This window comes from Amaranthus tricolor, chromosome 2 (assembly GCF_026212465.1).
Source record: "Amaranthus tricolor cultivar Red isolate AtriRed21 chromosome 2, ASM2621246v1, whole genome shotgun sequence".
NCBI lineage: Eukaryota > Viridiplantae > Streptophyta > Magnoliopsida > Caryophyllales > Amaranthaceae > Amaranthus > Amaranthus tricolor.
In genome coordinates this window covers 26,859,187-26,884,186 of record NC_080048.1, presented here as the reverse complement: position 1 = coordinate 26,884,186, position 25,000 = coordinate 26,859,187, and the positions used below count along the sequence as shown (strand labels likewise).

The 25,000-nt window shown below is 33.8% G+C and overlaps 1 protein-coding gene across 2 annotated transcripts; it reads right to left on the bottom strand.

Annotated features, from left to right (window-relative positions):
* Positions 1-7,725: 7,725 nt before the first annotated feature.
* LOC130805837 (alpha-1,3-mannosyl-glycoprotein 2-beta-N-acetylglucosaminyltransferase) lies at positions 7,726-21,999 on the bottom strand. Of its 2 annotated transcripts, none has more exons than XR_009040216.1 (19): positions 21,712-21,999; positions 20,558-20,608; positions 18,142-18,229; positions 14,728-14,790; positions 14,389-14,423; positions 14,218-14,294; positions 14,042-14,087; positions 13,878-13,940; positions 12,156-12,222; positions 12,007-12,075; positions 11,820-11,889; positions 11,663-11,724; positions 11,148-11,237; positions 10,976-11,070; positions 9,669-9,731; positions 9,541-9,579; positions 8,855-8,937; positions 8,510-8,638; positions 7,726-8,255 (listed from the first exon to the last, which is right to left on the bottom strand). XR_009040216.1 is itself a non-coding variant. In XM_057670627.1 (19 exons), the coding sequence occupies exons 1-18, from the start codon at positions 21,778-21,780 to the stop codon at positions 8,528-8,530; spliced, it is 1,329 nt and encodes a 442-aa protein (XP_057526610.1). In that variant the 5' UTR covers positions 21,781-21,999; the 3' UTR covers positions 7,726-8,255; positions 8,510-8,527. The 2 variants fall into 2 exon arrangements, 1 of the variants encoding a protein (XP_057526610.1); XM_057670627.1 differs by having other exon boundaries at positions 8,855-9,025.
* Between the last annotated feature and the right edge of the window lie 3,001 nt (positions 22,000-25,000).

Genomic DNA, 25,000 nt, shown 5'->3' with positions numbered 1-25,000 from the left:
GCATAATGTAGCTCAAACTTGGTTTGTTTTGCACGAAACTTGGCACACAACACTATTTGATATATATTATTGTGTTGAAGTGGTTAGAATTGAAATTCATTGTCATATGGTAGAAATTAGGTGTTAAGTTGCGATTTTAAGGGTTTTTAACCGTTTTTGGCACTTTTGCGTATAAAGTAGCTCAAACTTGGTATGTTTTGCACGAAACTTGGCACACAACACTATTTGGTATATATTATTGTGTTGAAGTGGTTAGAATTTTAAAATCATTGTCGTATGCTAGAAATTACGTGTTAAGTTGTGATTTTATGCGTTTTTATGCGTTTTTGGCACTTTTGCGCATAATGTAGCTCAAACTTGGTTTGATTTGCACGAAACTTGGCATAAAACATTATTTGGTATATATTATTGTGTTGAAGTGGTTAGAATTTAAAATCATTGTCATATGGTGGAAATTAGGCGTTAAGTTGCGATTTTATGCGGTTTTAAGCGTTTTTGGCACTTTTGCACATAAAGTAGCTCAAACTTGGTTTGTTTTGCGCGAAACTTGTCACACAACACTATGTGGTCTATATTATTGCGTTGAAGTGGTTAGAATTGAAAATCATAGTCGTATGCTAGAAATTACGTATTAAGTTGCGATTTTATGCGTTCTTATGCTTCTTTGGCACTAACATCTATTTTCTCTTAGTGCTTTCGACAACCTTCTAATTCCGTTGATTGCGGCTACTACTTTCTCAAATTCATGGAGAATAGCTTAAAATCTGTGAAGGAGGTTGGAGTCGAAAACATAGATGCCGTAAGTATTTGTTACGTTCTTAAATTATTATTATTATTGGTAAAATCTAATGTTTATTAATCTTTTAATTTTATATTATATTATAGGTTTTATACGACATTCCGAGTAAAACACGCCCTCTGAGAAGTGGAGAGATGCGCGAATTAAAAGACAAGATTGCTGCGTATCTTGCTAATGTTTGTCTCTGATAAATTGTAATTAGTATAGATTTTTTAGGACTTTAATGTATATTATTGCATATATATGTACGTACATATCATATTATATTATCGAGAGTTTTTTATTACAAAGAGATTATTGGTGATTATTTGTGATTATCATTGGATTATTATTGGATTAATCATTGTTATTACATTCTACATTATTATTGGATTATTATTAGAATAAAACGAAAAAAGAAAAAAAAAATAGCTATTTGCTGCGATTAGCCAACAAAACCGCAGCAAATAAGTGCCATTATTTGCTGGGTTTTGTGGGATGACCGCAGCGAATAATGCCACTTATTTGCTGCGGTTTTGGGGTTGACCGCAGCAAATAAAGCCCTTTTTTGCTGCAGTAAAAAACCGCAGCATTTAAATTAGGTCATTTGCTGCTATCACTATTGCTTGGGGCCAAAACCGCAGCAAATAATGGCCAAAAAACTGCAACAAATGAGTTTTTTTTCCACTAGTGCAACTATTGATTAACCATGTATAATACCAACTTAGAGGGGTTATTTTCTAGAATAATACTAAAATTATTTTATTAACTAATTTACCAAATTTTTTTTGTCTTATAATCACCTATAGTTTGATTTTTAACATGTTAGGAATTTTCTAGAAAAACACTCATTTAAGTTGGTATTATTCATGGTTAATCAATAGTTGGTATTATTGCAGGGAAATTAGGAAAAGGTTGTATTATTTACAGTAAATTTTCCTAAAATCATAAATTAAAACTAGAATTTTTATATTAATATACAGTAAATAACTTACTGTTTTATTCGATGTGCTTTTACAACTTCTATTACTAATAACTTATATTGAATGTGGATGATATTAAATAGTTGTAGTTGGCTTAAGTTGCACTAAAACGGACACGGACACGACACGGGTACGGGGAAAACGCCAACTTAAAGTGGCAGACACAGGGACACGAAAATGGTAATATAATAAATATATAAAATTGAAGATAATTTTACAATCTTTCATTTGATATATGTAAATAAACACTTTAAAAACATAAAACTCACATATAATGCAAATAAGTACCAAATAAACAACATGAGTATTTAAAAATAGTCATACAAACCAAATCAAAGAAAACCAAATAAATAGGTAAATTTATGTTTGATCATCATACATCATCCATATGACATCCATCATCATCCTCCGCTACAAAAGTAGTTTCCAACTCGGGCTCATCAAGAGAAAGATTCGCCATGCCAAGACAAATATAATCTTCTAGATTTCAAAAGTTTTGATTTTTAGGGATTAGGGTTCGACTGTGTTCGAACAATCAAACTTCGAATCGAGGCTTCGTCGCTTCGAGGCTCGAGCAACCCACAGCAGGCAGCAGCACCGACAACGTCTGTGATGGAGCAGACGAGAAGTAGCCGGCACCCGGCGGGTGGCGTGGTGCGGTTGTGCGGGAGGGCGGCACCGAGCCAGCGAATAGAGGAAGAGTATTTAGGTTTAGAGTGAGAGAGAGTGCGGGTCTGCGGGAGGGAGTAATTGAGTAACCAAGCCCCTGTTTTCGAATATTTTTTTTCAAAAAAAAAAAAAACACGTGGGACACGTGTCCCTTTTGTGTCCTTGTTGTGTCCGTCGTGTGTCCTTGCTGTGTCTGTCGCGTGTCCTTGCCGTGTGCACGTGTCCAGAAAAATATTAAAATATTGGACACTTCATTTGGCGTGTCAGACACGAATTTTCGCGTGTCCGTCGCGTGTCCGTGTCCGACACGCGACACGCAGGTCCAGAGGCGTGTCCGTGTTTATCAGCCACGCGATTGACCCATCTTCAATTTCTGGTGCAACCAAAACTTTCAACTTTTCTTTAAAAAGTATAGGGTTGCATGTGCAACCCCATGCTACCTTCTAGGTCCGCCCCTGTCTATGCATTAGACAAGGGTTCAATACTAGTTCAAATAAAAACATAGCAAATTTAATAAAATACGATAAAAAAAATGACAAATTGAATGTCACACACATGTTGAGTAGGGATGATCATGGGGTGGGTCTGGAGCGAGTCCAGCCAGATTTGGATCTAGACTCATTTATTTTTTATAGATCCAGACTCGGATTTAGACCCTAAAAGTCCAACATTTTCATAACCAAACCCAAACCCTTTAAATATGATGGATTTAGGGTTTTTAAGTCTCTTTAATTTGTAATAAGATGTTATACAGTAGTCCAAATCCAATAAAACGAACTGCGTTTTGCTATATCCAGGCTAGCATGCAAACAATCTCAAAAAATGTTGACTTTTTAGCATCAAAATAATTAGGATACTTAGTTAAAATCTTCATTAATATGCTACTACTGTACTGGGCATTCACTATTTTTGTATCATGCATTCGACAATGCGTGTGATTTCTATGGTCCACGTTTTTGTCTTCAACAAACTTCCTTTCATGCAATTAACAGTACTTCTTTCATGGTTAGACGAGTAGAAACCAAATAAAAATCCGGGTCCGGATCTATATGGCGGGTCCAGGATCCGGGTCTAGAGGTCGGGTATGGATCCAGCTCTGGGTCCACGGATCTGAACCAAGACTCAGACCCGCCAATTATTTTTCGGATCTAGATACGACTCGAATTCGATGGGTCTCAAAAAAAAGATCCAAACCATTCAAAAAGGGGCTGATTTTGGACGGATCCAATAGGGTCCTAGACCCATGGTCATCTCTAATGTGGGGCGGCTATTCATTCCGATTTATGAGCCGACATTTGCAAAAAGGTGCAGAAACTTTAACATTGATGTTTGGCGCATATCACACTAGCTCAAACAAACCAACGTATGGCATGTGGATTTGGCTTCGCACGGTCAATGCCATGAGCCATCTTTATAAGGTCACAACTCCCAAAGAAAGGAAACCTAAAACAAAGCTTACTATGTTAAGCATTTTCAAAACAATAACTTTTTTTTGGCAAAGTAAATTTCATAAAAATCCACAAAAAAAGCCAAAGCAATACAAAATGAGTCTAAACCTAAGAGTCACTACAGTTCTGAGGCTTAAAGAGGAAAACAAATCCCGCTAGGCATGGAGACGGGACTTCAAAATAGCATTATATTGGCTAAGCTATACACAACACACGCTTGAGCGAGCCTTATAAATATCTAAGATGTTGTGATTATGGGTGACTTATGTTTACAAAGTAATCAAGAACATGATTAAGAAAATTAATCATGTGTATTAGTGAAGGTTAAAAGAGGACTCATCACATGTTTGTGATTTGGTTTGTATGGGAACCATAGTACAATGTACTGTTGGAAGTATTAGCTTGACATGTGAAGAGCTTGAAGTGCAAATTTAGTCCTAGGTTCAAGGTGTAAGAGGCTTTGAAGATCGTGGGGGTTACATGGAAGAGGAAAGGAAGAAGTCAAAACCTGTTTTTTTATCCCCTGCACACCTCTTGACAGTCTGCTCGGTCAAGCAGGTGGGTCGAGTGAATGTACTGGGTACTTCTCTTAACTAGCTGGCCTTATTCTGTTTGTCCTAAGCCGCTGCCCCCCTTTTTCCACTTAGCTGTACTACAAATACTTTAGCCTTAGGAACTTACTTAGTGTGCCAAAAGTCTCATCTTAGAGCATTATCTCTTGCTTATGTAAATTACACCCATATTAGCTCCTCTCTTCCCTTACACTAATTCTCCATTGTAATTCCTTTAAATTTGTATTCTCTCCTTTTAACATATTAATATAATCCTAGGCTAGATGGTGGATATAGCCCAAGATTGGTGAACTATCTTAAATACTTGTCTTGATTATTTACTTATTATTGTTATTCATTATATACTTGCATATTTGGTTCCTACACTAAGACACAACACAAACCTTCACTTAAACTTTAATTTGTGATCCTTGAATGAGGTTATCACCTCCCCTTTCAATTAGTATCAGAGCCAAGGGTCATTTGAGGTTATTTGAGGTGTTAGTGGTGGTCATTTGAAGTTCAAATGTCAACCATGAAGTTAGAAATTGAGAAGTTTGATAGGAACACAAATTTCAGTTTATGGCAAGTAAAGATGAAGCGATCTTGATTCAAAATGGTGTACATAAGGCACGTGAAGGTGATGAGAAGAAGCCCATTGGTCTTACTGAGGCTAAGTGGGAAGAGATGGATGCAAAAGCTTTATTCGCCATACACCTTTGCCTCTCTAATGAAGTTTTCAGGGAAGTTGTAAAGAGGTGACTTCTAAAGGGATTTGGGAGAAGTTGAAATCACTCTACATGTCCAAGAGTGTTACTAATTGATTACTCTTAAAGAGTAATGATCTCCGATTGCTAGAAGGTAAGCTCATAAAACTTCATCTTGATGAGTTTTACTCTATAGTTTTGGATTTACAAAACATTGATGTTTCACTTGATGATGAAGACTTAGCCATTCTCTTATTATGTTCACTAACCCCTTCTTTTAAGCACTTTAGAGAGACTTTATTGTATGGTAGAGACACATTGTGTAGTGAGGATATTAGAAAGGCCTTGACGCAAAAGGACTTTATGGATTCTCAATTTGAACAAAAGTTGTCCATTGAGTCTAATAATGCTTTGTTTGTTAAGAAGCCAAGTAGGAACAAGAGAGGTATGACTTGCAATTATTGTAGGAAGAAAGGCCATCTTAAGAAAGATTATTGGAAGTTAAAATCCAAACAATCGGATAATTACAAGTTCAAAAAAATAGCTTCGTCAAGGCTAGTTTTGTTGAAGAAGATTTTGATGATGGTGCTCTTGTATGACTAGTGAGTACAAGGGTGATGATTCTTGGGTTTTGGATACGATATGGTTCAAGCCATATGACTTCTAACTCTAGTTTTTTCTCAACTTTTCAAAAGGTTGATGGAAGAAAAGTCACTATGGGTAATAAGGCTAGTTGTTCGATAGTTGGTATTGGTGATGTTAGGATCATTATGTTTGATGGTATTGTGAGAACATTGACCGGAGTCCTTCATGTTTCAAGCATGAATAGGCACTTAATTTCCCTTGCTACTTTGGATGAAGAAGGTTTTGTGCGCATTGACAAGAATGTAATTCCAATATCTTCCAATAAGTCAATGGGTTGTATGGACTTGGTTGGTGTTTGATTCAAACTCTTTTGTAAGCCGCAGTGGCGAACCTAAGAATTGAACTATGGGATTGCATAACTTAATTGATAAATATTTAGCTAGTTTCTTTATTTATCGATAAATGCTATATATATCACTCAAAAAATGATTGAGTAATGTAAGATGTATTTTTCAAACGGAAGAACTATTTTTATTTCCTTAATTCCCAATGATCAAGATAATGCTCTCTTGTTCTTATTGTTGTTGCTATTTTAATTATTATATAGTCACATGTATAAAACTTTGATCAATATTACTCAAAAAAAAAAAACTTTGATCAATATTGTCTTAAAATTATTAGATTTTAAATATTAAGTGATAAAACATAAAATAAAGTATCATTTATCAATTTAGACTATATCGTTCATAAAATTAGTATCTTATAAAAACACATAATTTCATAAATTTTTTATCAAATATAATCAAGTTTTAAAAAGCTGATCATGAAAGTCAAAATAACAAAAACAAAAAGAAAAGCTCAATATTCTTAATTTTTTTCTAAGAGATGGGACCCCATGCTACTAACTAGGTCCGCCTATGTGTGAGTTCTTAGAGGGCATTGTAGTACATGTGCTTTTGTATATTGTTGTGCACATGTTTATATTTGATTTTGTTAAATATGTTTCTAGCTAGAGACTTTCTTTTGTGAGCATTGTTGGATGATCTTTAAAGGTGATGCTTTTGACTTGGAGAACACAAATCAAGGTGGAGATTGTTGTGATTATGGGAACCATAGTACAATGTACTATTGGAAGTATTAGCTTGACATGTGAAGAGCTTGAAGTGCAAATTCAGTCCTAGGTTTAAGGTGTAAGAAGCTTTGAAGACCGCAGGGGTTACATGGAAGAGGAAAGGAAAAAGTCAAAAGCTGTTTTTTACCCCCTGCACACCGCTCGACTGGAGACTTAGTCGAGCATGTGGGTCGAGCAAATATACTGGGTACTTCTCATGACCTACTGCCCTTATTCTGTTTGTCCTAAGCTGCAGCCCCCTTATTCCACATAGCTCTACTATAAATACTTTAGCCTTAGGACCTTACTTAGTGTGCCAAAAGTCTCATCTTAGAACATTCTTGTTTATGCAAAATTACATCCATATTAGCTCCTATCTTCCCTTACACTAATTATTCATTGTAATTCCTTCAAGTTTGTATTCTCCCCTTTAAACACATTAACATAATTTTAGGATAGATGGTGAATATAGCTCAAAATTGATGAACCACCTTAAATAGTTGTCTTGATTATTTACTTATTATTTTTATTCATTACATACTTGCATATTTGATTCCTACACTAAGATACAACACAAACTCTCACTTAAATCTTAATTTGTGATCCTTGAGTGAGGTAAACCTCACCTCTCATAAGATAATCTAAAACAAACTCTTTAGAATCGATTTTTATAAATTAGTTATATCACCTTTTAACGTCATAAGTTTTGCATTATATTTTGGAATAAAATTTTTCAACTTTCCTCAAACAAGTGGCGGCCACACAAATAGAACTGCAAAGTCTACCAAAGAATTCAAAATACACAAATGCAGCAAAAATTTATCCGAATGGAAGCCGTATATGTTTTCATAAGTTTTTTGCAACAATTTAACAAAAACCACAGATTAGTAATATAGTTGCTATAGTATAGTCTATTGTAGTATCCAATAATAAAATATGCAACGTGATCAGATTACAAGAAGGTTTTATGGTCTGAAAGATCTACACTACTATTCCGGGTTTAATTCGATATACAACTATTTGCAAAACCTAAAAAATCCTATGACAAGTCCAACTTTTGTTGCATAATCAAACAGCAATAGAACTGCATGAGAAGCTTGCGCTTCAACAATTTAACAACAGCATCAACACCCTTTAGAACAAGCTCTTGCCGAAATTTTCAGCCTAATTGCGACCTCTTACTCATTTCTCAATTTTACCGCCCCAAAAAATACACTCAAGTCATTCTCTCTTTTCTTGTGAACCTAACACAAGGGACAACATTAAAATCATAAATGACAATATAGTTGCAAACCTGTATATACATTCAGGGTTACTCAATCCCAAGTTGCTTTAGGGAATCTCGGCCAACAAAGAAGATACGTTTTGAGCTATGGTATCGGAAAACTACAACTCCTTTGTATGCTGTCCTTGGAACACCATCCTGATACACCAAAATTGAATGCACAAACATAAGTTTCATGTTGTTTAAACTAAAAACATAACTTGCAGTATGGAGCAGGGGAGAGGGGGGGGGGGGGGGGGGGGGGGGGGAGGAGGATTGCTTCTAACCCTTGCCTAAGTACTCATTTCTCAATTTTACCGCCCCAAAAAATACACTCAAGTCATTCTCTCTTTTCTTGTGAACCTAACACAAGGGACAACATTAAAATCATAAATGACAATATAGTTGCAAACCTGTATATACATTCAGGGTTACTCAATCCCAAGTTGCTTTAGGGAATCTCGGCCAACAAAGAAGATACGTTTTGAGCTATGGTATCGGAAAACTACAACTCCTTTGTATGCTGTCCTTGGAACACCATCCTGATACACCAAAATTGAATGCACAAACATAAGTTTCATGTTGTTTAAACTAAAAACATAACTTGCAGTATGGAGCAGGGGAGAGGGGGGGGGGGGGGGGGGGGGGGGGGGGGGAGGAGGATTGCTTCTAACCCTTGCCTAAGTATCATACATTTTTATCCTTGAAGTAAGAAAACGAAAAATTCATTATTTGCTGAGCCGTGGATGTTGACATACCTTCCATTCTTCAAATATGCCAAACTGCCTAGCAATGCTTTCAAACTCTGACTGATCCTCATACTGAATGCGTACATCACCATCTACATCATTGACCTTCACCACATCAAAAATTCCATGTACAGGTGCAGCCTTTTTAACAAGGCTAGCAAAGTATTTCAAATAGTTGTCCTGAACATTAAAAAATGACATTTCATGTAAGCAGCCTTAATCATTAGTTGCAAAGAACTTTAAAGCAAAAAATAGCTTAAGAAGCTCATAAGCTAATCCGATTATTGGGTGCTATAATAATGTTTTCAGTGATGCAATTGGGCCATAGTTGCATGAAAACAAAAGTTTCCCACCAAATCTCGTTTCAAAACCATAGTTTCCAAAACTCTTGATTGACGCTTTCCGAAACTACATTCCCAAATGATTTTTTTGAAGACCCAAAACATATAATAGTTATGTATACAAAAGCCTTTCTTTTCTTTCTTGTTTTTCGTTATCTTTTCTTTTTAGTCATTTTCTTTTCTTAACTTTGTTTACTCACTTTATTTTTTGTTGATAATTTATTTGTACTTCCAAAATTGCTATTAATATAAGAAAGTAGAATTGTCTTCAAATGAAACTGCTTCTAGGATCAATTATACTTCAAAATACACATCCAACAAGTAACCCTGTAAAAGCGTTGCAATATGACTAACCTCCATTAGATAGCTTAGATCCATTGACTTCCACTTAACCTAGCATCAGAAAGACCAGAGTGGATTAAAGAAGGTAAAGTAGTTTTCGGGGTAGACACATTAACAATACAAAGATAAGAGGCACTCACATCCACATCATTGAGCTTAATTGGCTCTAGATATTGCCTGAAAAACTGCCCAAGACTTGAACCCTGAACATAAATCATCAATATGTTTTAATAAGCAGCAGAAAATTGGCACTACCTCCAGAAACCAACAAAAATACTCAACTGGAGATACAGGTGCTCCCACAGATAAATGATCATTTTTCTTGGGAGAAAAAGAACAGAATTCTATTTTTAGACCATATATCCCGCAATTTGATTCGAAATAATAAGTCAAACTCTAAAACAACTGTATAAGTCAATAAAAATGAAATGATAAATTATTATTTCAACAACTGTAATTGAAAATTACACCAAAATACACAGAGATCTACTGGCACGTTACAGAGATGAGTACAATAAAAAAGCCGACAGTCCAAACATGAATGAAGTAGCACTAAGGGGTCGCTTGGATTGAGTATAAATATTTAAGGGGGTAAAAAAAGTCAAACTAGTGAAATAAAGGTAAGTGAAGATGCAAATAAAGTAATTGAAATACTTGTGAAAGATGTAGAATGAGTAAACATAAAAAGATGAATAAAAAAGGATGATGATTTCCCTCATTTGGAGGAAAGTATTCATCCACCCTCCCCTAGAGTAAATTTATACTCCAATATGAGGGAAATAATTATTGTTTTATCCATTTCCATTACCTTCTAACCAATTCTTCCACCTTTCTTACAATCAAATTCCTTTAATTTTCTATCTAATTTAACTTTCTTTTCCTATTTTGACTTTTATTTACCCTTTAAATATTTACACTCAATCCAAGCGAGCCCTAAGTAAATAATCTATCAACCCAAGTCAGAATGTTTTTAGAAAAACTTGAAACGTGGGTGAAAATTGAAACTGTGTAAGGTTACATAAATAATAATACAGCAAGAACAAAGTACATATACTTAGGTTCCGCTTTCACACAAGCATTTTAAGTCAGCAAAGAATCAGATTCATTGTCGTCGTATAGACTAGATTAATTGAGCTCAAGTTTTGATTTTTTATTGATAGAATCCATCAAACTATTTAAAGATAAGTCATTGAATAGTTAAAATTCATATAAACAAATTCTTGAAGTTTCTAAGAAACCTTAACATACATGATAGCAATGCCAAGTTTGAAAGAATGATACGACAATCTATATCAAGAGGGTTATTAGTTCCAGCTGACGATAGATAGAGCGTCAACTAAACAATAAGCTCAAAGCATAAAAATAGTGATCCCAATTAAAGTGATGCTTCTATAAAGAACGGATAAACATTTACTTATTGTAAAAAGTGCTCAAAGATGAACCATACATGCTCACCAAAGTTATATGTTCTGCAAACTTCTGGTCTTATAAATTGTCGACCCTTGTGGTTCTCCTTCAGCCTCAACCAATCATCCCAATAAGTATATATTCGTCAAGGAAAACTTGTGATTTGGTTAAAAAAAGAGCTGATGAAATCACAAGATGAATAAAAGGATATGCCTTGGGCCACTTTGGTGATAACTCATCCCATATAGTTTTAGACAGCATCCATCCAAGCCCAGGAAAGAAATCAGAACGATAGAGCACATCTGCAAAACAAAAGAACAAATAATAGGTGATCAGGTTGTGTATAGAAGAAAGAAAATACTTTCATAGAGCTAAGAGTCAAACTCAAATTTATGCAGTGTGCGGTGAAAAGAGGATGGTTTTAAAATGATGTAAAAATTGCTTTTACTCATATACACACAAAAGAAAACAAATTTGACTCCAGGAAATTAATATAAGTGAGTTCATTCTCATTACAGGTCGCTGCCTAAATCTTGACATCCAGAAACCTTACCCTTGGTAAAATGTCAAACAGCTGGCTTTGAACATAACAAGTTTTGTATTCTAATGGATGCTTCTGAATACATAAATATTTCAGACTTGTTCTAATTTTGGCGTGAGCACAGCATAGCAAAATAGATTTTGCGTGTACATAATTCTAGGGAGCAATAAAAAATGGAGAGCTTACAAGGATCATGCACAAACTGCTTCTGTCCATTATCGTTCCAGGAGGAAACAGCCATAATTGACCTATGAGTGATCAAGTTAAAGAATAAGCAATGGAAAACATGAGGTCAGTTTTGAATAACAATAGATATTAAGCATGATTCAAATAAAAGGCATGCCCGTCTCTGTCAAGTAAACTAGCTGCAGCCTCAAAATACTCAAAAAAGTCGGGGGCAATCTCCATGTCATCTGCATATGACCACAAAGGGGAATATCAGGACAAGTTCTCGTTTCAACTGTTCAAATGGATACACTAAGAGAATACACAGTTATGGAGGCAAGACAGAAAACGCCATTACTAAATACCTTCAAGAATGACCACCTTGCTAAAATTATGTTTGTAGAACAACTTATCCAGTGCCCATTTATAATGACCTAGAACAGAAGGGCAATTCTTTTCAGCTGAAGAGATAGAACTATAACAAATTAAATCACGCAAAAAGACATGTTCTTACGTGCAATTTTATAGTATGCAATCAATTCCCCAGGCCTTTCCGTTCGAACAGCTTCATAATCCAAATGCTGCAATTAATTAAAAAAGCACTGATGTAATCTGTATGTATAACGACATCAATAATACAAAACTACTAGCCACATTGTATACTATATTCACTTCATCCCATGGAGTTTTCTATATATTCCACTTTAGTTCAACGGTTCAACCCATGGAGTTTGCATTTCTAATTTTGGCTATGACCACACACTCTAATTTTCATCCACATATTTCACTTATCTTTTTATCTCATCCACACATTATTCAAATATTTTGGCTTATTCTACTTAAACCAAATATCACAAAATTTATAAGGTAACTTAGGTACTTGTTGCAATTTTCATGAGACGGAGGAGTACTAACAAGTAGAAAAGATGTGCATAGCAAAAGAACAATCCAATAAAATACAATGGTAGTCTAGGATGGCAAAGAAGTATCTTCAAATCTCATTTTGTAGTTTGTCACATGAACTCTTGCAACATTTGCACTTTTAAAACAAATGAATGGTAACTACACTAAGACAGCAACTTAACCGGTTCAATATTACTTTTTGGCAGTTGGTAGATAATCTTTACAGTTTGCTTGATAGATAAGAACTATTTTATGATAGTGGAAACATAAGGGCAAAATAACAATGAATCTGGTCATTCTCACCTAAACATTAATCAATATAAAGAAAATATGGAAGCTGGAAAAATGACTAATATAGGTCTTTTTGTTTATATAACATTCAAATCACCAAATCTATCCTACTTATAAGTAATGAAGCCTGTAGGCTAGAACTCTATAAGACATGTGGGAATATAGGTCTTTGAGATTTACCCTTAAACCCTCACTATTAATAATCCATTGCACTAATTACTGCTTTACAAAAAATCATCCCTTTTTTACATTCTAATCAGCTCATGCCCAAATATCAAACAAGCAACTAGTTTCATTCAGCACGTAAAAGAGACGTGCAAGACAAATTAAGCCAAAAAAAGAGTGTGTAACAAATATCAAAAACAGCAATTTTAGACACTTGAAAAAACAGGAATGGGCTACCATCAATAGCCACAAATAGACACAATAGCATCGTCATTAAGTGAATCCTGCCTAGGAAGGGATTCGGGGGTCAAATATACGCAACCTTACACTTGCAAAAGTAAAGATATTGTTTTTGGATGATCATTGATAACTGATATCATTTGCAACTTCACATATATAAAAAGTGCACATGATAAAAAGAGCATGACAAATTTTACCAATCGTAGGTCTCCATACTATTACAAGCAATTCTCAGCCACAATTTCTTCAATTCAATACTCATATAAGGGATGGAAAACTCATAAAGAGTACATGAATACTGATAGTCTCTTACCTCAAACAAAATAAAAAAATCACCCTCCAAATCAAGGCACATAACTCTAAAACTGAACTCGCAAACACCACCACTACCTCCACCGTACTCAACCCCACCAAATATCACGAAAAAAAAAATCATTTGACTATTCAAAGCAATGAAATTAGGAAAGTAATAGTCATTCCCTAAGGTCTATGTATAAGAATCTAAAAGGAAAAATTCAAAATAACAATGATCTAAGCGTGAGTTATTCAAAGCATAGCCATCATCATAACCAACGAAATAAAACACTACCAAAGATTTGCAATCTAGAAGATAAAATTCATTCAAAGCATAATATACCTGCATGTAAGTTATTTGATTGTAGCTCAGTGCCTTGTTTTTGACATTTGAGTCTGACCCATCCTAAAAGACGTGTCGATAATACAACTACAAACTTCATCAATCAAGAAAATAATTCACATCAAATACAAAAACAAACATAAGCAGAAAAGCTAAAGACCTACCTGGGATATAAATAGTGGATACTTTGATGATACAGAGCCATGATATCTGAAAGGGTTGTGCTTTAATCAGCAAGAATTACCACATTCAAGTTTCAACAAAGGATAATAAAATCTAGACCATAGAATGCCCAAGGAAAAGTTTGAACATTTAAGCCAGTAACATAAGACAGTCATACTTCAAAATAGATTTGATAGTTCTTTCCAAGTAATCAGCACGGTTACATGCCATCACCACAACAGCTGCCACTTGTACCTAATGGATTCAGCAAATAAGGAGAAAATATTGATCAAGTACTTAATGTATGCTTTTGTAAATGGAAAAAGTGAATGCTCCAGTTGGCATGAACCTCTAAATTATCTGTGAATCTCTGAAGACCTTTCGCTGCAACACCATTAGACATATATGCAGACATGGGGCATCAGTAATTACAAAACATAAAACATATCTAACATTTTGATGAAAAACATCAATTATCATCTCTAGTAATGAGTTCTACACTTTTAGATATGGATTACAAGGGAAGCATTAAGAGTTTAACTATCAATTTTTAAGTACATTGGTTAGAAGCTAAGGCCTAGAAATGAACATTACTACATGCACTTTTGTAAAAGACTAAGCAGTAAAAACAGCTGAAAAAGAAATGGCAAATTGATATCAAAAAAGGGCCCTTTAAGGAAAAACATACATTCAAGATCTTGGACAAGTCCTCTCAGCTGAGCAGTTTCTTCATCTCGTCGTTTTTTCTCCTCTGAAATCAAAATCACATATTTAAAAATCATAACATAACAGAAAAATAATCCTAGGAACTAAAGAGCTATAAGCATGCAATTTTATATCTTTTATATCTATTTTCAAATCAATAGTAATAACACATGTTCATGAAGATAGATAGCCACTATAGATATTTAGGACTAGAGTAAATGCAATCTATATTGACTACTTTTTGATATGAATGATAGATAGAGGTAGTTTCCTAAACTGTAAGGTTCTACAAGGAGAGTGCAGCCACCCAACACAAACTCCTTATCTTACATGTTTGCCTTCAAGCAATACCAAAGGCAAAGAAAGCCAAAGAAGATCTTAGAATCAAATAATGGCAATTAAGAGAGGATAATGCTTAAGTTTTCTCAGAGAAGGTTATTAAAGTAGATTGGGAGATGACTTTGAATGCACAGGATACTTGGACAAATAATGAAATCATTCAAATAGCTAAGGAGATTTTAGGAGAATTAGATGGTAGTTTTGTGGTAAAAAAAGATAGGTGGTAAAATGAGGACGTCAAAACAATTATCAAGGAAAAGAAAAGAAAATGCAAGAATGATGAAAAGTTAGCCAAGTATAAGGAAATCAAAGCAAAGACAAAACTAGTTGACCACTAGGGGAAATTAAAAGTTTTTAACTTGGTGTTTGACAAGCTCGATTCTAAAGGATAAAAAGATATATTTAGGATGGCAAAGAGAAGGCAAGCAAAAACTAACGACATAGTGTCATGAAGGGCTAGGAAAGGGTAATATAGGAATTAGTAATAAATAGTACGTAGCAATTAGTTAAGTTGGGGGAGTTAAAGGTAGGGATAATTAGTATAAATGGAGGGAAAGGGAAGGTAATTAGGAATTCATTCAAGTAATAGTTTTAAGAGAAGTTTTAATACTCATTAGGAGAGAACAAGCCTCTCGAATGCTTGTATACTATCTTTTGTAATCGTTCTTTGTTTACATTCAATCTTTCGTAATACATTTACATGTTACATACAAATCGATATATTCATATACATTCTCTTTTGTCATTAGTAAAATCAGTCCTATGGCTAAGTCAGTCCATGACACATAGGTGTAGTGAAGTGTATTAATGACATCTATTAGAACATTTTAGTTAAGAACGGCAACATTAAGGATCAATAGAAGGAGAATTTTGATGAGCTATTTAATTGAGAACAAGGAGATCTACAATGAAAGCAATTCATCTTATGAGACAAATGATGAAGTACTATAGGGATATAAAAAAAGACTTCCAGATGGTTTTTGTTGACTTGGGAAAAAGCATACGACAAGGTACCAAGAGAAGTACTTTGGTGGGCAATAACAAAGAACGGGATTCCCAAGAAATATATTAACATAGTGCAAGATATGTATCGCAAAGTATAGACGATTGCTAGGACATGTGGAGGGCAATAGAGGATTGCCTTCATCAAGGCTCGTCCCTAAGCACTTTTCTTTTCGCAACAAGACAGAGTACACGAAGCGTAATTTTAGCACAAATGAGATAACAAGAGGCATTATAAAGCTAGAAGAGGAAGAAATTACTTCAAGTGGATGGTTTAAATGCATTAGGTCCATAATTAAGAGTAATGGGGACATCCAACAAGTTGTAAGCAATAGAATTAAGTACGGGTGACAAAAATGGAGAGCGGGTACTAAATATTATGTGATTGAGGTGTACCCTTAAAGTTAAAGCGTACCATTTATGGAACGGTCATTAGAGCGACGCTACTATATGCATTAGAAAGTTGGGCTTTTAGAAAGGATCATAGTCGAAAGATGGGATTAGCAGAAGTGTAAAGCTTTAATGGATGATTGGACATAACTAGCGGGATACTATTCGAAACAAAGATATAAGAAAGGGTTTAGGAGTTGCAAATATTAAGGAAAAGATGAAAGAGAATTGTTTAAGATCGTTCGGGCATGTGCAACGATGCGTACCAATAAGGAAGATAGAAAGCTAGGGCTCTTGGGACTTAAATTGAGAGCAAGAAAAATCGAAGATGACTTGGAGGACAAGAGTGGAAAAAGATAGAATGACCTAGACTTATAAACTGAGACTGGCAAAAATCAGAATGAATGGAGAAGCATAATTCATGAGGACGACCACTGAAACTGTTATAATGGTTTTTGTAGCAGACCTAAATCCTTTGGAATAAATATTTTGGCATTGTTGTTGTAGTAAAGTAATAATTCAAACAACTTACACTCCTGAAGCTCTCAAAAGCCCTATGAATTGAGATAAAAAAAAAGTCTAACATGCAATTATGACATTTCACAACAAGACAAAGAAGATAACATATAATCAACCAACACTACAAATCTACAATCACATTGTAGATTAGAGGAAAACCACAAACAAATCAATTGTATCACAAGGGAATCACATATCATAGTTTAGCCATCACTGAAGAAGCTTCACTTTCTAGAAAATAAGTCATATTCTTTCATTTGTCAGATAGAAATCCTATGCAAATCTTGTGAAGTAAATTTGCAAATCAAATAACGCTTACCAAACAAAATACTCCCTTTGTCCCCAATAGTTTATGTGATTGCCTTTTTAAGAGTCCTTTTGAGTTTTCCTTCTCACCATTTTAGAAGTCTTCCCCATTAATTATCTTATATCTCTCTCCTTCATTTGATTTATGGTTTATCCCATACACAAGATATTATGCATTAAAAAGCAAGTTTTTCCCTTAGGAGAAAAATCATAGGGACAACAGAGTAAAAGAGCATAAATCAATATAATACATACTTAACCTCACAACAGACAATAAAAAATAGACACAGGAAGGTATGATGTCAACTATCCAACAAGGAAACAACTACCAGTCTGCCACCATTAAGGAAGAAGACTTATGAGCACCATGTGACGATAAACACAAAGTACATATCAGTGTTTCTCAAACAACCAACATAAAAGGGGACATAAGCCAACTATCTACATTTCAACATGCCTCTTGTTGAATTTATTACTTGCATAATAGGCATGTTGCTCAATAGCTCTGCTGAAAAGGATATAAATTCAAGAAACTTTTCAATACCAAAGTTTAAAATTTTTCTTCACATTTTGTGCTTGTAGGCTTTTTGGGTTAGCATTTTTCTTTCTCTATCCACCTAATATTTACTCTAGTAATGTTGGATAACACTACATAATTGGCACATAATAAGAATTTTTTTGTCGCCTTAATGAGTATATTTTAAGCCGCAAACTAATAAACACACAAACATGGAGTAACTTCTAAATAAAAGCTCTTCGGCATGATGACCCCACCCTACATTGTTTGACGCAAAGGAGGTGACAAAAACATATAGAAGGCTACACAAAAAAGGTGGCAAACCTTCTAATGCCACAATACGTCCTTGTTGCATGCTAATTTGATCAATAAATAATCGTGTCTGTCTTGTGCAATCATTCTCAGCCTCCACCTGACAAACAAAGTAAGAATCTTAAGTTTACAAGAAAATGTACAAAGTCAATTTGTGCAACAAGAATGAGTTTACTCTGCTCCATTGCAAAATAATATGTCGATATAAACAGAGAATAAAGCAAATGGCAGATTGTACTTAACAAGAACCATGCAGTGATAGAATGTCACATGATACAATGAGGAATTATTACAAGAAAGACAATTAACTTGCATAAAATAGTAACTTAGTAAGACATCTTACAATTTGTTTCTTTTATTAGCTTGAACTCGAAAACAAAAAAAAAAAAAAAAAAAAAAAAAACAAAAAAAAAAAGAAAAAAAAATAACACATAAATTAGCTAACATGATTTTTTACTAAAGTTCAAAACAAAAGCCAACACCATATTAGTCGATTAAGACTTTAGTATGTTTTGTTGATTCAAAATAATAGAAACCCATAAGCTGTTTAAAAACAAGGAGATATAAAATCAAAACCACCAACTAAGAAAAACATCAAACATACATTAAGTTAACACCCATAATTAAGATAACTATGGGGATATTTTTGATAAGCATGTATAAATATCAGTTGTAAATTGTAACCTACACCTTATGTTTCTAAACATTCTTCCAAATTTCTATTTTCGACCATTTTGGGGTGATTAGTTGAATATTTTGGAATGAATTCAATTTAATTTAGTTTATTTGAGGATTTTTGAAAAGGTGTACCACACCTCTAAGTTTCTAACTCTATTCAATCCCTTTAAGTTTCTTACTCTATTCCTTTACTAAATAAGATATGATACTATTTTATGGATCTCAATCCATCCTGGGAGAGGACAGAACGTTGCATTGTTTCCCAAAACGCAATTCGTTTCAATGACAATCACATGATTAGCCAATCTCCTTGCGAATCGAGAATCTGAAAAGACGAATTTTGGTCAATTTTGGGCTATTATCAACTATTTTGATCAAACTGCGAATATACAAAGAAATTAACAGGCGAATTATACTACACTGCTTTTGACAAGTACGAGAATGTGGAACGCAATCTAGAGTGACTTGAGATACATTATACATCATGTATGAAAGGTAAAGTTAATATCAAAAGAAAATAAAATTAATTTTTGTGCTTTAAAATTGTTTTTAAACAGATTTTTTCAACTTAAAGGCCTTATCTCATTATTTCCTCCCTATTCTCTCGTTAAACTTATAAATGGAGGCACAAAAACCTTTTACAACACCAGTTGAAAGTTTGGAATGACATCTTGAGCAATAATCGCTCATATTGATTTATTTTGGTTCATGTATTTGAACCCATGCTGTTGGGCTTAAGGTTTTGGCATTATTGGTTATATATACGTGTACAATCCTAGTGCCACAATAGAAAACATATTACAATATTTACATAAAATTGAAGTGAATAATCACTATTTCCTCCAAAGAAAACCTATTATCCATCAATCAGATTTATGCAAGAGAAGAACAAATTCCAACAACAATGACCACAATCTCAAACAATAACAATTTTAAATAGTTAAAGTTTAATAATTGAACCACTTTGTTCTCCTAATTTCATAAATTAAGATGATAGATGAGTTTTTGATGTCATTCAACATTCATTCTCCGATTTGATTCACTTAAACGAACTCTAATTTAGTTATTGCAAATCAAAATAATTGCGGTTGAATTTATTAGGATGGAAACAATACATATAAAGAAGCCTAGTTGCACAATAAGTAGCCATAACTAAGTGTATCATAAACATAAAGAGGTATTACTTTATTAGTACATTACAATTAAAGAAGGAAACAATCACACAAATGGGTGAATAAGAGAGGCATAACCATAGAAAAAAAAATTGCAGTTGTCGTCATGATTGCGGTAACAATCACAATGTCGTAGATACAACACCTCGCGGTGTTGCAAATCGTTTATTGGTCATCGCAATGTGATTTGTTAACTTGAAGAAAATCATTTTATAATAACAATATAAGTTTTTTAACACATTTAAATTAAAGCTTGTAATAGACCTTTTAGAACCTAATCATAGATTACGTAATAGGATTTTGCAGTTTGTTAAACCCAAAAATCCATTATAAAGTAGTTGCAGAACGACCTCGTTTTTCTGCCATTGGCATAACAATCCAATTGAATTTTGGTTGGAAAACATCAGCCAATGAAATCTAAAGTATGGAAATCCAAAGGTCTAAAAGTTGAAAAAAAACATTACATAAGGTGGATAATTTTAGATGTTTACAATAAGGTGGAAAAATTCAAAATTTCCTAAATAAATACTATAAAATACAGAATGGAGAAACGAAATAAGTGAACAAGTACCACATACCGCAGAAGCAAGGCGATCAGCATACTTTGATTGTGTAGCGAACAACCGCATCTAATATAGAAAGAGTACCAAAGACACATGTTAACACTCCACAGTGGTTAAAAGTGCCAATGACATACGTCAAGAAAATCTTACAAAGTTCAAAAGTTCTGAAACAGATTTATGCGAATCACCAATCCCACCCAAACTATAAATCAACACACTTCGAAACTCCATAAAAATTTATCACACCATCGAAACTATTGTTTTGAACCATCATTGATAAAACCATTTATTGTCTGAATATAACAGAAAAACTTCTCAATTGAACCAGATACAGACCCCTCCAGATTCACCCACATGTACATTCGTTTGATACTAGTGACTAACATAAAGATAAAACAAGCATGTTGTAAATCAAATTGGGGTAATCTTTAGAGAAATGAGTAAACATGGATTAGCAAATCCAATCACTGTGCAAGATTTGTTTCCTTGTAACATAAATACCTTAAACCCTAAACCCTAAACCCTAAACGCTAAACCCATATTAGTCTTGTCTAAACAGCTACTCAACCAAATACTCCATAGTTCATCCTATTCACAATGTTTTTTCACTTTTTCTGTTCGGGTCGTTCCTTAATCCACCAAGAATAACTTTCTCCCTCTGCATTTTAAGTCCCCTCCTTTTCCATTCAATAAAGTGCAATATACTTATATGTCCAGAACATTTGGAACACAGAGTACAAATCATGCAATGATTCACATCTAGATTTTAACCTAGCATTATATCACTTAAAAAAAGCACCAGATATAATTTTAAAACCATAACAAATAACAAACTTAATTCAATAAATCTGTCAAAACCTCAAGGATATTATAAAATAATTGGAAAAAATAAACAACGAGACACTGCAACTCAATCTCTTAGCTCAATCAGAAATAAAATATTCTATATACAGTTTATTTCTTTGTAATTTCAATTAATTAGCAGTACTTAATATAATTTAATTTAACAAAAGTGAACTCAACTAAATTTCAATTAAAAAAACACCGATCCCCTAAATGAAGCATAGCCGTGAAATTAATAAAGGAGAATACCTTATACAAAGAATTTAAGGTTTATAAAAGGAGTGAAGGAAATAACTGTCGAAAAATAGAGTAAAAAGGGGAAAAACCTGGATGTAGATGAATGCGGCAGCAGCAATAAGGAGAAGCCATCTGAAATCGCAGGATAATCCCGACATTGATAAGATCTATATTATAATTGCAGTCTGCGATTAGGAGTGGTGATCAAAGCTTGGCCATCAAGCTTTGAAAGGTAGATCACAACTTTTGATCTATAATAACAAGAAACTTTGCGACACTTTTACCATTTTTGCATTTATGTGAGTCGAAGGGGTGGACTACTGGACTGTGGAGCAATGATTTTTCATAAATTTTTAAATTTAGGGTTGTTCATTAATCAAAAATGGATACTCTATTTTCTTTAATAAAAATCTAATAATTTTGATTTGAAGTACTTATTAAATAAATATTTAACATAACCTTTATTTATTCACTATTTTTTTTAATTGATGTTCTCATTTGCTATTTTGGATTGTTTGATATTTATTGTTCTCTTGGAGAATATTAGTATTCATATCACAAATTTTGATTTCCTTGACATTTTTTATGGGAACATCAATAGGGAACGAAGGAGTACATTAAAATTGATTTTATAAAAATATCTTAAAGTAAGTTGTTAAAAAAGTAAATTTCATCCCTAATAAAAAAGAAAGAGAAAATAAAATTTATGGGTTTTTGGCCTAATAATAAAGAAGTGTAAATAATTAAATGATTGAAAAATTAAGAAATAAGACGGTGATTATTAATGTTTTATGATAGAGTAAAATAAAATGAAGTAAAAAAATATTTGAAAGCTAAAGGGTTATTTTGGAAAGAGATAAAAGAAAAGAGGAAAAAATATAAGCATTTGATCATATGACAATTGATATATTTAGTAAAATTCTACCCATCTACCTTATTATAACTATATTATTTTAATATGAATTTTCATATATAAGTCCTTTGATTTTTGGGCCTATGCGACTGGGCACCTCGCACAACTTCAAACCGGCTACAGTTTGTTGAATTTTCATATATAAGCTCATTGCAAATAATAATAATGATAAGGGAAATTTCGTTAGAATAATCCAACATTTTCATGATTTTTCTACAATAATTCCACCTATTGATTAACCACAAATAATCCCAAGTTTAGGGGGTATTTTCCTAGAGTAAACTTGGGTAACCGATGACTTGCTATAAGTAATTCACCAAAAAAAATAAACTATAAATTAATTTAAAATTAAAGAAAAATATTAAAAATTTACATTAAAAATTATAATAATGAAAAATCATAATTTTTGTTTGATTTTTTTTTTTTACATTTTTTTGACAATTTATTTTATTTAAATTTTTTTTAACAAAATTTGTTATAGCAAATCATCCGTTCACTGGGCTTACTATAGAAAAATACCCCTCAAAGTTGGTTGTATTCATGGTTAAATAATAGGTTGGATTATTGTATGAAAATATTCTAGGTAATTTTTTCTAATAAATAAAATATAATAATAATAATAATAATAATAATAATAATAATAATAATAATAATAATAATAATAATAATAAAAATAAAAATGTGAAGACTTCCAGTTTGGGGTAGGAACACAAGGGGTAGTGAAGCCGTCCTTCATTTTGTTAAAGGCTCGTCGAATGCAAAGGTGATGTAGTTGATCTCTCTATGCTTTTGGTGGATTTCAAAAATGCTTTCAATCTTGTGGATAGGAGTGTCATGTTATCTGAAACAAGAGTTCAGTGCCCTTCCCTCGCTCCTTGGGTGGAATTCTGTTACTCTCAACCTGCTCAATTATATTATGGTGAATCTATTCTTTGGTCTTGCCAAGGTGTCCAACAAGGTGACCCCTTAGGCCCTCTACTTTTTGCTCTTATTTTACACCCTTTGGTCTTGAAGATCCAACAGTCTTGTCAACTCAACCTTCAGGCTTGGTACCTTGATGATGGTACTATTGTTGGTGACACCCTTATGGTCACCAAGGCCTTACGCATTATTAGGGAGGATGGGCCATCTCATGGTTTGATTCTCAATGTGGACAAGATCAAACTGTTCTTGCCTACTTAGGATTCCCGGAGTAGAGAGCTTGGAGTCTTCCCGCCCAATATATCTCATCCTCATGCAGGTTTGAAACTTCTTGGAGGGCCTGTGAGTACAAATCATACCTTTTGCTGTGAATTTTTCATGAAGAGGGTTTCCATAACCATTGAGCTCATGACATCTATTAGCAAACTCCATGACCCACAATGTGAACTTCTCCTCCTCCGTAACTGCGTGGGTGTTGGTAGGTTATCTTATGCAATGAGGACTTGTCCTTCGAATTCATTTGGAGATGCACAGGTTCAGTTTGATGCTACTTTGCGCGTTTCCTTCGAGAAGATAGTCACGGCTTCGGGACCAGGGTTTGGGAATTGGCAATGGAGGCTAGCCACCCTCCCAATTAAAATGGGTGGCCTTGGTATCTACGCGGCAGGGATCTCCTCATGGGCTCCTAGTGCTTCTATAGCCAATGCCGTCGAAAGAAAGAGGAAGTAATACATGGCAAAGTATAAGGAGAATGGCTATAAATTCATCCCGTTCGCTTTCTCCACTTTCGGAGAATTAGGTGAAGACGTGCTTGACTTACTATCAAGGATTTCATCATTTTCTTTAAGTAACTACATTAGCACCAAATCTAAGCCCTATATCTTTTGTAGTCTAGCTTTTTATATTCAAAAGGGTGTGGGCGCTCAGCTTGTCGCTCAGCTCCCTACCAACTTCTTGTACAGTTTTTCTTTATGAAATGAATTGCGTTTATAATAATAATAATAATAATAATAATAATAATAATAATAATAATAATAATAATAATGATATGTTGCTGTTGGTATCTCTGAATTGGAAATTTTCTTTGCCTAAACTATGTTGTTGTTAGTACTATGAACTGTTGCGGCGGTCTTTCTGCAGTCTGTTTGAAATTGAGTCCCATGGGTTCTGTGTTGGTGTTGTTGTGTACTGAGGCTCAACATATCCAGACTCGATTTTGGCATTTCGGAACCCAACTTCTATGGGTTGACTTAGTCTCAAGGAAACTTTTCTTTGTTGGTGCCAAAGACTACATTCTCGAGTCCGACTCAGCAAAATGATGGATTTACTCTATTTTCTTTTACCTTGTTTTTGTTGGATATAATGCCAGAAGTTGAGCTTTGCTATTGGTGGATATTTTTTGGAACTTTTTTTTAGCATTTTTTAGAAATTGGGGTATTTTACATGGTAGTAACGAACTTTTGCGAAAGGCCAGTGGTAGTAAATCTTTAAAAAATTTTAAATAATAGCATTGTACTTTTGCAATTTAAACTGTCGTAACATGA

Excerpts from the sequence above, each read along its gene's own strand:
- LOC130805837 (XM_057670627.1), bottom strand. The coding sequence starts at position 21,780 with ATGTCGGGATTATCCTGCGATTTCAGATGGCTTCTCCTTATTGCTGCT. Across the intron at positions 20,609-21,711 it reads CCGCATTCATCTACATCCAG|ATGCGGTTGTTCGCTACACA; the intron begins GTTTTTCCCCTT and ends TTTCTATATTAG. Across the intron at positions 11,890-12,006 it reads CAAGGTGGTCATTCTTGAAG|ATGACATGGAGATTGCCCCC; the intron begins GTATTTAGTAAT and ends GGTCATATGCAG.